The 15,148-nt window shown below is 43.0% G+C and overlaps 1 protein-coding gene and 1 long non-coding RNA gene across 2 annotated transcripts; one reads left to right on the top strand and one right to left on the bottom strand.

The window, feature by feature from the left end:
• Positions 1-660: 660 nt before the first annotated feature.
• LOC149974782 (uncharacterized) lies at positions 661-4,592 on the top strand. Its single transcript, XM_090209994.1, has 2 exons — positions 661-1,351; positions 2,211-4,592. Exons 1-2 carry the CDS (start codon positions 910-912, stop codon positions 2,915-2,917), a joined length of 1,149 nt encoding a protein of 382 aa, XP_090066120.1. The 5' UTR covers positions 661-909; the 3' UTR covers positions 2,918-4,592.
• A 1,927-nt stretch (positions 4,593-6,519) lies between these two features.
• On the bottom strand, positions 6,520-8,427 carry LOC149974781 (uncharacterized). Its single transcript, XR_016488753.1, has 2 exons — positions 7,220-8,427; positions 6,520-6,953 (listed from the first exon to the last, which is right to left on the bottom strand). It is a non-coding gene; the product is annotated as an uncharacterized LOC149974781 (long non-coding RNA).
• Positions 8,428-15,148: the final 6,721 nt, after the last annotated feature.

The following is a 15,148-nucleotide window of genomic DNA, read 5'->3' as shown; positions in this document are numbered from 1 at the left end:
GAACCTACATTCAAATACTTAGATTTGTGAAATTATTAGATATTACTTGTTAGATATTACTGCACTGTCGGAGCTAGAAACACAAGCATTTTGCTACACCTGCAATAACATTTGCTAAACACGTGTATGTGACCAATAAAATGTGATTTTGATTTGAAATAAACGTCCTATTTATCAAAGGTGCTTTTGGCTGGAGTCAAAATGACTCCAAATGATTTTAATTTGTTAAAAGTCCTTATTGATACAGAAACACTCAACCATGATTTAGATGTATTAAGAACAAGTTGATTGACAAAGTCATGAAAAATTGGATGAATTGACTAAACCACATTTTGGCTGTGATAAAAGATATGCCTCAGTTCAAAATGATCCATGTCAGAACTATGGTTCAATGTAAATATGTAGTGGGTCTAAATTATCCATGTCAGAACTATGGTTCAATGTAAATATATAGTGGGTCTAGAGTTTGTTTTAAATTCTCACTCATTAAAAACGAATCAATCAACACATGCTTTTCTTTGAACGACTTAATATGATAATCAACTTTAATGAAATAAATGAAAAATAAACTTTTGGTTCCTCAACTGCGTTGCCACTCCAGTCAGCAGATGGCGATGTGCGTCTTTTAGGTTCAGGCGACGCTGCCAGTGTGACGTATAATCTAGTGGACGGGACGCTCCTTCAACAACAACAGTTAGACACCTCGGTAGCTTTATAGCAAACATAGCTACAACATTCACTCTCTTTACACTGTTTTGGTGTATATTAGTCGCTGTGTACACTTCTGTCGTATGTACGTGTTGGCCCATTTAATTATATAATTACGTTGTTTGTCAGCTAGCTGGTTTGCTAAATTAGCTTAGAGCTAGGCTAGTTGCTAATGCTAGCTAGCGAACATCTCCTCCGACCATGAGTTCACTAAGTTACTCTCCTCCTGCTAAAGAAGAGGAGGTCTTCTGGACGGAGAAAGAAGCTCTCCTGAAAGAGGAGGAGGAAGAGAAGGATGTTACAATACAAAAACAAGTAGAGGGTGAGGCTGTTACCGTGAAAGAAGAAGAGAAAGACGTTTCAGTGAAAGAAAAGGAAGTCTCGTTCAGAGTGAAAGAGGAGGAGGATGTTACAGTAAAAGAAGAGGAAGCGGAGAGAGAGGAGGCTGCAGTTTATGGAGTGAAAGAGGAGGAGGAGGACGAAGAGGAGGAGGGGGAGATGACTGTCACATCGAAAAAGGTCGAAGAGGAGGAAACTGGATATCTGGGCCCGGTTTCCCCAACGCATCTTAACGCATCCTATGGTTCTGACGGTGAACTTAGCCATAAGATGGTTTTGAGAAACCGGGCCGTGATTAACACTAGTAAGTACTGTCTTAATAACAGAGGCACAAACTCTGCAGTTGTTGAACTGATGTGTGGTGTTAAAGGGGAAATATGTAATTGCTACATTTATATTATTTATAGTCATTGATTGTTGAAGAATATAACACATACCTCATGAGCTTAGTTCAACTGTTGTACCCCATCAGAACCCCAAATAAGATTTTTTTACTCCAATGTTTAGAAACAATGTGAATCAACACTGTAGAGCCTCAACATGGTTAAAACTATCATGTTGATTTCATGGATGGTCAGTCCTTGCATCCGTAGGTCTGTCTATGAATTTGAGAGTAGTTACATTTCTCCAGACCCATCCATCATCTTATTACCAAAACAGTGGTGGAATGACATCTTTGTTATTGTTTGATCTGCAGATTGGTTGATCGATTGATTTGGCTTTTTTAAAGGGACAACCTAGGATTTAAACGGCAACAAAATGCCTGCCCTGAGACTTGGTTTGGTAAACAGCTGAGGGATGGGGGCTGAATAAATGTAACCACTCTCACATTCAATTCATTGCCCTCGTGCGCCTATTTTAGCAAACACAGAAAGGGGCCTATATTGGTGACCAAAGGTTGTCTGGCACACTGCTTAGTGGTTCAGCAACTGTAATAACTTATTTATAGCCGACAATCATCGATGTTACAACTAATGTGAAAACAAGACTATGACTATTGTTGCTCACTTGACTGTCTCAAGACAATTGTCAAATGATTTTAACATTCATTACAGACGTCACTTGTTGTACAATATCATGGCTACGCTGTTGGCATCACCTTTTACAGTGGATTTCTGCTGTTGTGGGCCTTTAACCATCTGTCTGACTTGTTGTTCACACAGGAGAGAGACGTGACTATCGTGGATCCTCTGGGGAGCCTCAACAACATCATGAAGCTGACGAGGCAGGGAAGAGTCCCTCCCGATCAGAACACCTCAAGAAACACCAGTGGAGACCAACAGGGAAGAAATCTCACTGCTGCTCTGACTGTGGGAAGAGTTACTTAAGATCAAATTCACTAAAAGTACACATGAGAATTCACACTGGAGAGAAACCTTATAGCTGTGATCAATGTGGAAAGAGTTTTACTACATCTAGCCATCGGATTGTACACCAGAGAACACACACAGGAGACAAATCTTATAGCTGTGGTCAATGTGGGAAGAGTTTTACTCAGTCAAGCAGCCTGTTATCTCACGAGAGAAAACACACAGGAGAGAAATCTTACAGCTGTTATCAATGTGGGAAGAATTTTACTCAGTCAAGCAACCTGGTATCACACCAGAGAACACACACAGGAGAGAAACCTTATAGCTGTGAACAATGTGGGAAGAATTTTACTACATCTAGTCATCTGATTATACACCAGAGAATACACACAGGAGAGAAACCTTATAGCTGTGAACAATGTGGGAAGAATTTTACTACATCTAGTCATCTGATTATACACCAGAGAACACACACAGGAGAGAAACCTCATAGCTGTGGTCAATGTGACAAGAGATACTCTGATGAAAGATCTCTGATCAAACATCAGAAAATACATTAATGATGGAGTTGTTTCATGATATCAATGAATTAATGTCACAATGTAGAATGTTTAAACGTAGTAGTAGAGGTATTTTAATGATGTCACAATGTAGAATGTTTAAACATTGTAGTAGGAGTATTTTAATGATGTCACAATGTAGAATGTTTTAACATTGTAGTAGAGGTATTTTAATGATGTCACAATGTAGAATGTTTAAACATTGTAGAAGGAGTATTTTAATGATGTCACAATGTAGATTGTTTTATGTAGAACAATGTAGAACACTAAACGTTTGCACCCTGTTCAATTGATTTCTGCATGATATGGATATTAGCCTCAGGGGGAAAATCCAGGCTCTGAATTGAAAGAGTGCTATTTATATGATATAACAGAAAGTGACTAACACAAAAAAGAGCTGTGTTACACTTACAGCATTGGTGACCCACTTGAATCAAAATGTAGCTAGATGTTTTCTACAAGTTGTCCTCTAACCAGTGATGTACACATTATTCCCAGATTCCATGTGGTTTTTGAGCTGTTAGTTTTAACAGGACAACCTCATCTCCCCACTCTCACACAAATGATTTCAACATGATATCGCTGAGGGATGAAAAATAAGTGTTGTGTTCCTTTGTTTAACGACCTCTAAATGTAAATGCATCTCTCCAAAATGTAGCTGACTGTCTTCTGCAGGTTGTCCTCTAACCAGGGAGGTAAAATATATCTCCCATTTCCATGTGTGTTTTTAGTTGTGTTAGTTTCAACAGCACCAACAACCTGATTTGTCCTCTAACCAGGGAGGTAAAATATATCTCCCATTTCCATGTGTTTTTAGTTGTGTTAGTTTCAACAGCACCTACAACCTGATTTGTCCTCTAACCAGGGAGGTAAAATATATCTCCCATTTCCATGTGTTTTTAGTTGTGTTAGTTTCAACAGCACCAACAACCTGATTTGTCCTCTAACCAGGGAGGTCAAATATATCTCCCATTTCCATGTGTTTTTAGTTGTGTTCGTTTCAACAGCACCTACAACCTGATTTGTCCTCTAACCAGGGAGGTAAAATATATCTCCCATTTCCATGTTTTTTTTTAGTTGTGTTAGTTTCAACAGCACCTACAACCTGATTTGTCCTCTAACCAGGGAGGTAAAATATATCTCCCATTTCCATGTGTTTTTAGTCGTGTTAGTTTCAACAGCACCAACAACCTGATTTGTCCTCTAACTAGGGAGGTAAAATATATCTCCCATTTCCATGTGTTTTTAGTTGTGTTAGTTTCAACAGCACCTACAACCTGATTTGTCCTCTAACCAGGGAGGTAAAATATATCTCCCATTTCCATGTGTTTTTAGTTGTGTTAGTTTCAACAGCACCAACAACCTGATTTGTCCTCTAACCAGGGAGGTAAAATATATCTCCCATTTCCATGTGTTTTTAGTTGTGTTAGTTTCAACAGCACCTACAACCTGATTTCCCCCCTAATTGATATCAGTGATTTATTGCTACTTGTCAGAACAACAGTGTTTCTGGTGCTGGTGCATTTTAAAAGGTGCTTGTTTCAGTAATATGATTATTGTTGCAGATGTTTGTGCAGATGGTACATTTTATGTTGAGGTTTTCAGTATCACAAATGGTTTCTGCATATTGGTTATTGATTTGGACACATTAAAGCTGTGTTTTGACATTGGGCTGTACCACCAAGCTAAATGTCATTGAAAAGACGTTGAAAAGAAGACGATACCCAACTTCCAATATACGTTTGGTTTTAGTTGAAGGTTGTTGTTAATAACGACTTGAAAACAACTTAATTTCAAAGTTCTTACAGTTTAGACACATTGACTGTTGTTGAAAATATTGAATCAACTATTTCACCAAACCAGAACCTGTGAATTCAACTAGACTTTATTACCAACAGTAACAAAGCTGAACAATTCCATGGAAGAACTGACTCTTCATTCTTAGTACTTGGCTTTTATACAGTCTGACCCTGATATAACATTCTAACCACTAGGCTACCCTGCTGCCCCAATAATACACTAAATACATGTAATATAGCCTATACAGTCTGATCCTTATATAACATTCTAACCACTAGGCTACCCTGCTGCCCCAATAATACACTAAATACATGTAATATAGCCTATACAGTCTGATCCTTACATAACATTCTAACCACTAGGCTACCCTTCTGCCCCAATAATACACTAAATACATGTAATATAGCCTATACAGTCTGATCCGTACATAACATTCTAACCACTACCCTGCTGCCCCAATAATACACTAAATACATGTAATATAGCCTATACAGTCTGATCCTTACATAACATTCTAACCACTAGGCTACCCTGCTGCCCCAATAATACACTATATACATGTAATATAGCCTATACAGTCTGATCCTTACATAACATTCTAACCACTAGGCTACCCTGCTGCCCCAATAATACACTAAATACATGTAATATAGCCTATACAGTCTGACCCTTATATAACATTCTAACCACTACCCTGCTGCCCCAATAATACACTAAATACATGTAATATAGCCTATACAGTCTGATCCTTACATAACATTCTAACCACTACCCTGCTGCCCCAATAATACACTAAATACATGTAATATAGCCTATACAGTCTGATCCTTACATAACATTCTAACCACTAGGCTACCCTGCTGCCCCAATAATACACTAAATACATGTAATATAGCCTATACAGTCTGACCCTTATATAACATTCTAACCACTACCCTGCTGCCCCAATAATACACTAAATACATGTAATATAGCCTATACAGTCTGACCCTGATATAACATTCTAACCACTACCCTGCTGCCCCAATAATACACTAAATACATGTAATATAGCCTATACACCTCTTGCACTGAGATGCAGTGTCTTAAATACATAAACATACATTAAATGGCCAGCAGCATACCATCCTGCATACCACTGCTGGCTTGCTTCTGAAGCTAAGCAGGATTGGTCCTGGTCAGTCCCTGGATGGGAGACCAGATGCTGCTGGAAGTGGTGTTGGCGGGCCAGTAGGAGGCACTCTTTCCTCTGGTCTAAAAAAAATATCCCAATGCCCCAGGGCAGTGATTGGGGACATTGCCCTGTGTAGGGTGCTGTCTTTCGGATGGGATGTTAAACGGATGTCCTGACTCTCTGAGGTCATTAAAAACCCCATGGCACTTATCGTAAGAGTAGGGGTGTTAACCCTGGTGTCCTGGCTAAATTCCCAATCTGACCCTCAAACCATCACGGTCACCTAATAATCCCCAGTTTACAATTGGCTCATTCATCCCCCTCCTCTCCCCTGTAACTATTCCCCAGGTCGTTGCTGCAAATGAGAATGTTGTTCTCAGGCAACTTACCTGGTAGAATAACAGATAAATAAATACAAATGTGTTGAATACAACAGGTGTAGACTTTACTGTGAAATGCTCTGAGACCCAACGATGAAGAGTTAAAACATCATAAATTTTATGAGGTACATTTTCACATCTCATAGTACAGAACTCCTAACTGGTCACCTTGTGACACAGACAGTCTTTCATTCAAAACCTGTCATTCATTCATTCATTTGGATTGTAAACATCTCACCACACAACCATTGATTCAAAATATAAGTTTATTGTGAAATGTAATTAGAACGTTGGTTTAATCACCAAAACACAACATATTGAAATCTTTTTTCAATTTAGTCGTTTTAACTACCAGTTGATCCAATAGAAAACAATGCAGGATACGTGTTTCAAATGTCCCTTAGAAGTGCTGACAGTAATATACTACAGTACTGTAAATTATAGTAGATTACACAGTTCACATTAGACAATACACTTAGTGAAATTACAAGATGATGTCATAATACTGCATCAACTGGTTGTTTGATGCAGCAGAATGAGGTTCTTAGAGTTCTACTGTGTCTGAACTGAGAGGAGCTTCTGAGATGGAACTCCAGCTACTGATTGATGATGGTCAGTAGATCTTCTGAGATGGAACTCCAGCTACTGATTGATGATGGTCAGTAGAGCTTCTGAGATGGACCTGAATCAAATCAAATGTATTTATATAGCCCTTCGTACATCAGCTGATATCTCAAAGTGCTGTACAGAAACCCGGCCTAAAACCCCAAACAGCAAGCAATGCAGGTGTTGAAGCACGTTGGCTAGGAAAACTCCCTAGAAAGGCCAAAACCTAGGAAGAAACCTAGAGAGGAACCAGGCTATGAGGGGTGGCCAGTCCTCTTCTGGCTGTGCCGGGTGGAGATTATAACAGAACATGGCCAAGATGTTCAAATGTTCATAAATTACCAGCATGGTCAAATAATAGGTCTGGGACAGGTAGCACGTCTGCTGAACAGGTCAAGATTCCATAGCCGCAGGCAGAACAGTTGAAACTGGAGCAGCAGCACGGCCAGGTGGACTGGGGACAGCAAGGAGTCATCACGCCAGGTAGTCCTGAGGCATGGTCCTAGGGCAACAGGTCCTCAGAGAGAGAGAAAGAGAGAAAGAAAGAGAGAATTAGAGAGAGCTTACTTAAATTCACACAGGACACCGAATAAGACAGGAGAAGTACTCCAGATATAACAAACTGACCCTAGCCCCCAACTACTGGAGGATGAGACAGGAGGGGTCAGGAGACACTGTGGCCCCATCCGATGATACCCCCAGACAGGGCCAAACAGGAAGGATATAACCCCACCCACTTTGCCAAAGCACAGCCCCCACACCACTAGAGGGATATCTTCAACCACCAACTTACCATCCTGATGTCCACATACTTTTGTTGATGTATTGTATGTACTGCAGACAGACAGACAGACAGACAGACAGACAGACAGACAGACAGACAGACAGACAACTACTAGTCACCCCTCCACTCTCTCCCTGAGTCCAGGCCCCAGACATACAGAACAGCAACACCGTCAGAACTATAGCAGTCTTCATTCTGAAATGACTCTGGTCTTCTTCAGAAGTAGTGCAGTAGTCTACACGGTTCAGAACTCACCTTTTTAAACACTTCTTATCACTCATATCATGAGGTTTCACATGTGTTTGGTTACATAGTGCCCAATGTTCTTCTGAGTGATAAAACAGCAAACATTAAGCGTGTTTATTTATCAGACCCACATATATAATAAATATACTATAATATACTACATTCAGGTGCTTTTAGTACTCACACATGAATTATATCCTGTTTGCAGGTCATGTGTTGTTTTGAGCCAGCAGTAAAAACACACTGACAGGACAGTTCCTCTTATGGCCACTAGCATTGCTTGCTGTTTGGGGTTGTAGGCTGGGTTTCTGTACAGCACTTTGAGACATCAGCTGTGTAAGAAGGGCTTTATAAATAACATTGATTTGATGATTGATTTGATAGTCCTCTGAGTGGAACGGTGGGAGACAAACAGGACCCCCCCCCCATCTCCCATACTCTTCTTCTCTCCCCTCTCCACTTCTCTCTCTCCCCTTTTCTACCCCTCTCATCTTCCCCCGCTAATCTCCCCTCTCCTCTTCTCCCCCTCTCATCTCCCCCCCCCCTCTTCTCTCTCTCCTCTTCTCCCCTCTTCATTTCTCCCCCCTCTCCTCTTTTCTCTCCCCTCTCCTCTCCTCCCCTCTCCTCTCCTCTCCCCTTCTCTCCTCTCCTCTCCTCTCCTCTCCCCTCCTCTCCTCTCCCCTCTCCCTCCCCTCTCCTCTTTTCTCTCCCCTCTCCTCTCCTCCCCTCTCCTCTCCTCTCCCCTTCTCCTCTCCCCTCTCCCCTTCTCTCCTCTCCTCTCCTCTCCCCTTCTCTCCACTCCTCTCCTCTTCATATTTTATCACTGACTTCTCACTAATGATGTCATCATAACCAGTAACCTTTTCCTCTCTTGAGTTGACTTGGGTAACAGACCTCTAGCTTCTACACCACATCCCCCCTTCCCCTGCGATGAGACCTCATCAGTACTCATTTTGGGTGCTGGTACTGTTTATACAGTATTTAGGTGCTGGAACATTAAGCTAATATTCTATAAGAGGTGAACTCAAGCAGTATAAAGTTAGAGGTGATATTATAGGTGTCACGACTTCTACCGAAGGTAACTCCTCTCCCTGTTCGGGCGGCGCTCGGCTTGTTTTGTCTGTGTTCCTTTTCACACCTGGTTTTCAATTGCTTTGATTTCTGTGGGTATATAGGGCACCTGTTACCTGCCGTAATTCGTGCAGGATTAGACTTGTGTGTATTGCGTTCGATGGTATTTGATGTTTGTTGTTTTTTCGCTATTACGCACGTGTATGTAAAGTGTCGGAACTGTGTTTGTTCCTCCGTGTGTTTGCACGATTATTCGAGAGCGTAGTTTTGGGATTTTGTTCTGTGCCGTTTGCATTGGTGGACTATATTATCAAACACGCTTCTCAGACATCCCTGCTCTCCTGCGCCTGACTCCTACACCTCTCACCAAGACGCATGTTATCACAATAGGACACACTATGTGAAATGTTGCTGCTCTGCCAGCAGTTTCCTGTGGAGTTTTTTTAACATATCAGTTTGCTGTAGTGTGTTCAACCACTGATCCAAGATAAGTTGCTAAGAAGTTAATCTCACATCATTGACGTTAGGACGTAATGAGATAGAAGTCATATAGTCTAGCAGTATTTCTCACTCTTCAGTCCTCTCTTTATGACAGTAGACTTGTTTCGTCAGTGGAGCCCCAGTTAGAGACAGATATGATACCTGCAGTGGTACTGATGACCCTGTTGTGGAGCAGAGGTAGGATTTTGTTACACTGATATACACTTGTGACAGTTACTGAGATATGTTTTGATATTGTAAGATATATTATAATTTGCAGGGTTAGTAAAATAACATACAACTGGAAGCAGACAGTAAAAATGTGTCTCAAAGCAGGACAATGATGTGATCACCTGTAAATGTACTTTACTGTAGTCTAACTGTCCATCTGGGGACAGGCACTAATGTCAGTTAAGTTGTGATGGTGTCATGCATCTGACTGTTGTATATTCAGTGTGTCAATGATTGATTGTATCTGTCTCTATGTAAATGAATGAGAGTATATATTATGTATTATATAGGTGTTATGTTAGAGTAGGAGAAGGGAGGGGTGTAGATGATAGAGGTCTATGAACTGAGTCAAGATCAACAGGTCCAACACTATATGTCAAGAAGAGAAAGAGAACGAGAGAGAGAGAATGAGAGAGAAAGCGTGCGCGCAAGAGAGGAAGAGAGAGAGATTATCAGAGCAAGAGGGAGGAGAGAGGAGAGGTGTGGAGAGCAGAGGATAGGAGGGGACATGGGAGGGTGAGGGAGAGAGGAGGGTGAGAAAAGAGGGAGGGGAGAGAGATTTGTGTAGGAGAGAGACAAAGAGAGAGAAGTGGAGGTTAGAGAGAAGGGGAGGTGAGAGAGAATTGTGGAGAGAGAAAGAGAGAGAAGGGGAGGTTAGAGAGAAGGGGAGGTGAGAGAGAGAATTGTGGAGAGAGAAAGAGAGAGAAGGGGAGGGGAGGGTAGAGAGAGAATTGTGGAGAGAGAAAGAGAGAGAAGGGGAGGTTAGAGAGAAGGGGAGGTGAGAGAGAGAATTGTGGAGAGAGAAAGAGAGAGAAGGGGAGGTTAGAGAGAATTGTGGAGAGAGAAAGAGAGAGAAGGGGAGGGAAGAGAGGGGAGGGGAAAGAGATGATGGAGGAGAGAGCAAGAGTAAGGGAAGTGCTCCACTAGGGCCCTCTCAGCCAGCCGGCTCCACTAGGGCAATCTCAGCCAACCGGCTCCACTAGGGCCCTCTCAGCCAACCGGCTCCACTAGGGCCCTCTCAGCCAACCGGCTCCACTAGGGCCCTCTCAGCCAGCTGGCTCCACTAGGGCCCTCTCAGCCACATGGCTACTTTATGGCCCTCTCAACCACCTGACTACTCTATGGCCCTCTCAGCCCGCCTGTCCCACTAAGGCCCTCTCAGTCAGCTGGTGTGTGTAGGACAGTGTGAGCTGTGTGTACAAAAAGTAGAAGTACAAATGTCAAGGGAAATGAACTAAAGTGATAAATCTAGTCCTAGGTTTTATTTACTGTGGTGTTTGTTCTCCACTGGTTACCCTGTTCTCATCACAACAGGTCACACATTCTGCTGACATCATTACACACTATGGTATTTCACCTAACAGATACAGGAGCTTGTCAATATTATAATTGTTTTCAAAATATTTTGGGGTCTTTGTAATCTGAGGGAAATATGTATCGTCGTACATTTGGCAGGTTAGGAAGTACAGCTCAGTATCCAACTCATTTTGTGGGCAGTCTTCTCTCTGCCTATGATGACCTCTCTCAATAGCAAGGCTATTGTCACTGAGTCTCTACATTTTCAAAAAAAAATTATGTTTTCTATCAGTCACAGTGGTCAGATAGTCTGCCACCGTGTACTGTCTGTTTAGGGCCAAATAGCATTTAAGTTCACTTTGAGATTTTGTAGCTGTGTAGTTCTAGATACTGTGTGGGTTTACTATATTTCCTAGTCAGTAAAAATGTAATAATTGTGTAGTTCTAGATACTGTGTGGTTTACTATATTTCCTAGTCAGTAAAAATGCAATAATTGTGTAGTTCTAGATACTGTGTGGTTTATTATGTTGTCACCCACAGCAGTGAATGAAAGGGAAGCCAGTGAGCATTTGGCCTCCCTTGATAAATGTTTAACTAATTATTAGCCAATCAGCATTGAGCTAAACTGAGTGAGCTCAGCTGTGAATGGTCCTGGTGCACCAAAATAAAAGTGTAAAGGGAAGCCAGTTTGGATTTGGCTTCAGACCAATCACATCACAAGCCAAATGTCATAATTTACAGGATAAAAACTTGTATGCATCTCATTGTGTTTTGTCTAGCTAGCTAAAATTGTCCCTTTCCTAAATTAGCCATGGATGGAGATAGGGATTTGGACTTGTGGTTTTAATTCTCTGTACTGGACAAATATTAAAACAGAGATTCTATTCCAACTATAAATTCCTACATTGTGCCCCTGGCCTGAGAGGATAGAAGTTCAACATGTACTGTAGCTAGATGTAGTAGGCTAATGTTAACTAGCTGGCCTGAGAGGATGGAAGTTCAACATGTAGCTAGATGTAGTAGGTTAATGTTAACTAGCTGGCCTGAGAGGATGGAAGTTCAACATGTAGCTAGATGTAGTAGGCTAATGTTAACTAGCTGGCCTGAGAGGATGGAAGTTCAACATGTAGCTAGATGTAGTAGGCCTAGTAGAACTGTAGAGCTCTTTAACATCCACACAATATAGCTGGGTCTCCCTGTCCTGTCCCTATGTGTCCACTGCCCTGCAGAGCCCCAACCCAACACATCCCACTCAGCTTTAGGGTCTGAGTGAAACATTCATTATTGGTTACAGGTGTGTTAAGTCAAGGCCAGAGTGACAACACACAGGACAGCAGACCCCCAGGGCAGGACTGAACAACCCAGCAGCTATTGAAAACAGGAAGTGGGCATCTTTTCAATAGACTCCTTTTGTTGTACTGTTTTCAATATAAGACATCCAGACCTTATTCAAGTTGTCCAGTAAACCCTTATAAGAGGTGAACTCAAGCAGTAGAAAGTTAGAGGTGACATTATAGCAGACACTATGAAACATTGCTGCCCTGTGAGCAGTTTCCTGTGGGGGTTTTCAGAACAGATGAGTTTGCTGTTGGTAGCTTGGTTCAACCACTGATCAAAGATAAGTTGCTGAGAAGTTTATCTCACATCATTGAAGTAAAGAACTTACGAGATTAAAGTCATACAGACTAGCAGCATGTTCCACTATTCAGTCCTCTCTCCCTGACCCCCACCAGTCTAGTACATAACTCAACTCTCTCCCTGACCCCCACCAGTCTAGTACATAACTCATCTCTCTCCCTGACCCCCACCAGTCTAGTACATAACTCAACTCTCTCCCTGACCCCCACCAGTCTAGTACATAACTCAACTCTCCCACTGACCCCCACCAGTCTAGTACATAACTCAACTCTCTCCCTGACCCCCACCAGTCTAGTACATAACTCAACTCTCCCACTGACCCCCACCAGTCTAGTACATAACTCAACTCTCTCCCTGACCCCCACCAGTCTAGTACATAACTCAACTCTCTCCCTGACCCCCACCAGTCTACTACATAACTCAACTCTCTCCCTGACCCCCACCAGTCTAGTACATAACTCAACTCTCTCCCTGACCCCCACCAGTCTAGTACATAACTCAACTCTCTCCCTGACCCCCACCAGTCTAGTACATAACTCAACTCTCTCCCTGACCCACTCCAGTCTAGTACATAACTCAACTGTCTCCCTGACCCCCACCAGTCTAGTACATAACTCAACTCTCCCACTGACCCCCACCAGTCTAGTACATAACTCAACTCTCTCCCTGACCCCCACCAGTCTAGTACATAACTCAACTCTCTCCCTGACCCCCACCAGTCTAGTACATAACTCAACTCTCTCCCTGACCCCCACCAGTCTAGTACATAACTCAACTCTCTCCCTGACTCCCACCAGTCTAGTACATAACTCAACTCTCTCCCTGACTCCCACCAGTCTAGTACATAACTCAACTCTCTCCCTGACTCCCACCAGTCTAGTACATAACTCAACTCTCTCCCTGACCCCCACCAGTCTAGTACATAACTCAACTCTCTCCCTGACCCCCACCAGTCTAGTACATAACTCAACTCTCTCCCTGACCCCCACCAGTCTAGTACATAACTCAACTCTCTCCCTGACCCCCTCCAGTCTAGTACATAACTCAACTCTCTCCCTGACTCCCACCAGTCTAGTACATAACTCAACTCTCTCCCTGACCCCCACCAGTCTAGTACATAACTCAACTCTCTCCCTGACCCCCACCAGTCTAGTACATAACTCAACTCTCTCCCTGACCCCCACCAGTCTAGTACATAACTCAACTCTCTCCCTGACCCCCACCAGTCTAGTACATAACTCAACTCTCTCCCTGACCCCCTCCAGTCTAGTACATAACTCAACTCTCTCCCTGACCCCCACCAGTCTAGTACATAACTCAACTCTCCCACTGACCCCCACCAGTCTAGTACATAACTCAACTCTCTCCCTGACCCCCACCAGTCTAGTACATAACTCAACTCTCTCCCTGACCCCCACCAGTCTAGTACATAACTCAACTCTCTCCCTGACTCCCACCAGTCTAGTACATAACTCAACTCTCTCCCTGACCCCCACCAGTCTAGTACATAACTCAACTCTCTCCCTGACCCCCACCAGTCTAGTACATAACTCAACTCTCTCCCTGACCCCCACCAGTCTAGTACATAACTCAACTCTCTCCCTGACCCCCTCCAGTCTAGTACATAACTCAACTCTCTCCCTGACTCCCACCAGTCTAGTACATAACTCAACTCTCTCCCTGACCCCCACCAGTCTAGTACATAACTCAACTCTCTCCCTGACCCCCACCAGTCTAGTACATAACTCAACTCTCTCCCTGACTCCCACCAGTCTAGTACATAACTCAACTCTCTCCCTGACTCCCACTAGTCTAGTACATAACTCAACTCTCTCCCTGACTCCCACTAGTCTAGTACATAACTCAACTCTCTCCCTGACCCCCACCAGTCTAGTACATAACTCAACTCTCTCCCTGACTCCCACCAGTCTAGTACATAACTCAACTCTCTCCCTGACTCCCACTAGTCTAGTACATAACTAATCTCTCTCCCTGACCCCCACCAGTCTAGCACATAACTCAACTCTCTCCCTGACCCCCACCAGTCTAGTACATAACTCAACTCTCTCCCTGACCCCCACCAGTCTAGTACATAACTCATCTCTCTCCCTGACCCCCACCAGTCTAGCACATAACTCAACTCTCTCCCTGACTCCCACCAGTCTAGTACATAACTCAACTCTCTCCCTGACTCCCACTAGTCTAGTACATAACTCATCTCTCTCCCTGACCCCCACCAGTCTAGCACATAACTCAACTCTCTCCCTGACCCCCACCAGTCTAGTACATAACTCAACTCTCTCCCTGACCCCCACCAGTCTAGTACATAACTCATCTCTCTCCCTGACCCCCACCAGTCTAGCACATAACTCAACTCTCTCCCTGACTCCCACCAGTCTAGTACATAACTCAACTCTCTCCCTGACTCCCACTAGTCTAGTACATAACTCATCTCTCTCCCTGACTCCCACCAGTCTAGTACATAACTCAACTCTCTCCCTGACCCCCACCAGTCTAGTACATA

Source organism: Oncorhynchus mykiss, chromosome 19 (genome assembly GCF_057628025.1).
Source record: "Oncorhynchus mykiss isolate SJ-2025 chromosome 19, ASM5762802v1, whole genome shotgun sequence".
In the NCBI taxonomy this organism is placed as follows: Eukaryota; Metazoa; Chordata; class Actinopteri; order Salmoniformes; family Salmonidae; genus Oncorhynchus; species Oncorhynchus mykiss.
The sequence above is the reverse complement of the archived record's forward strand: the minus strand, read 5'-3'. Positions and strand labels throughout refer to the sequence as shown.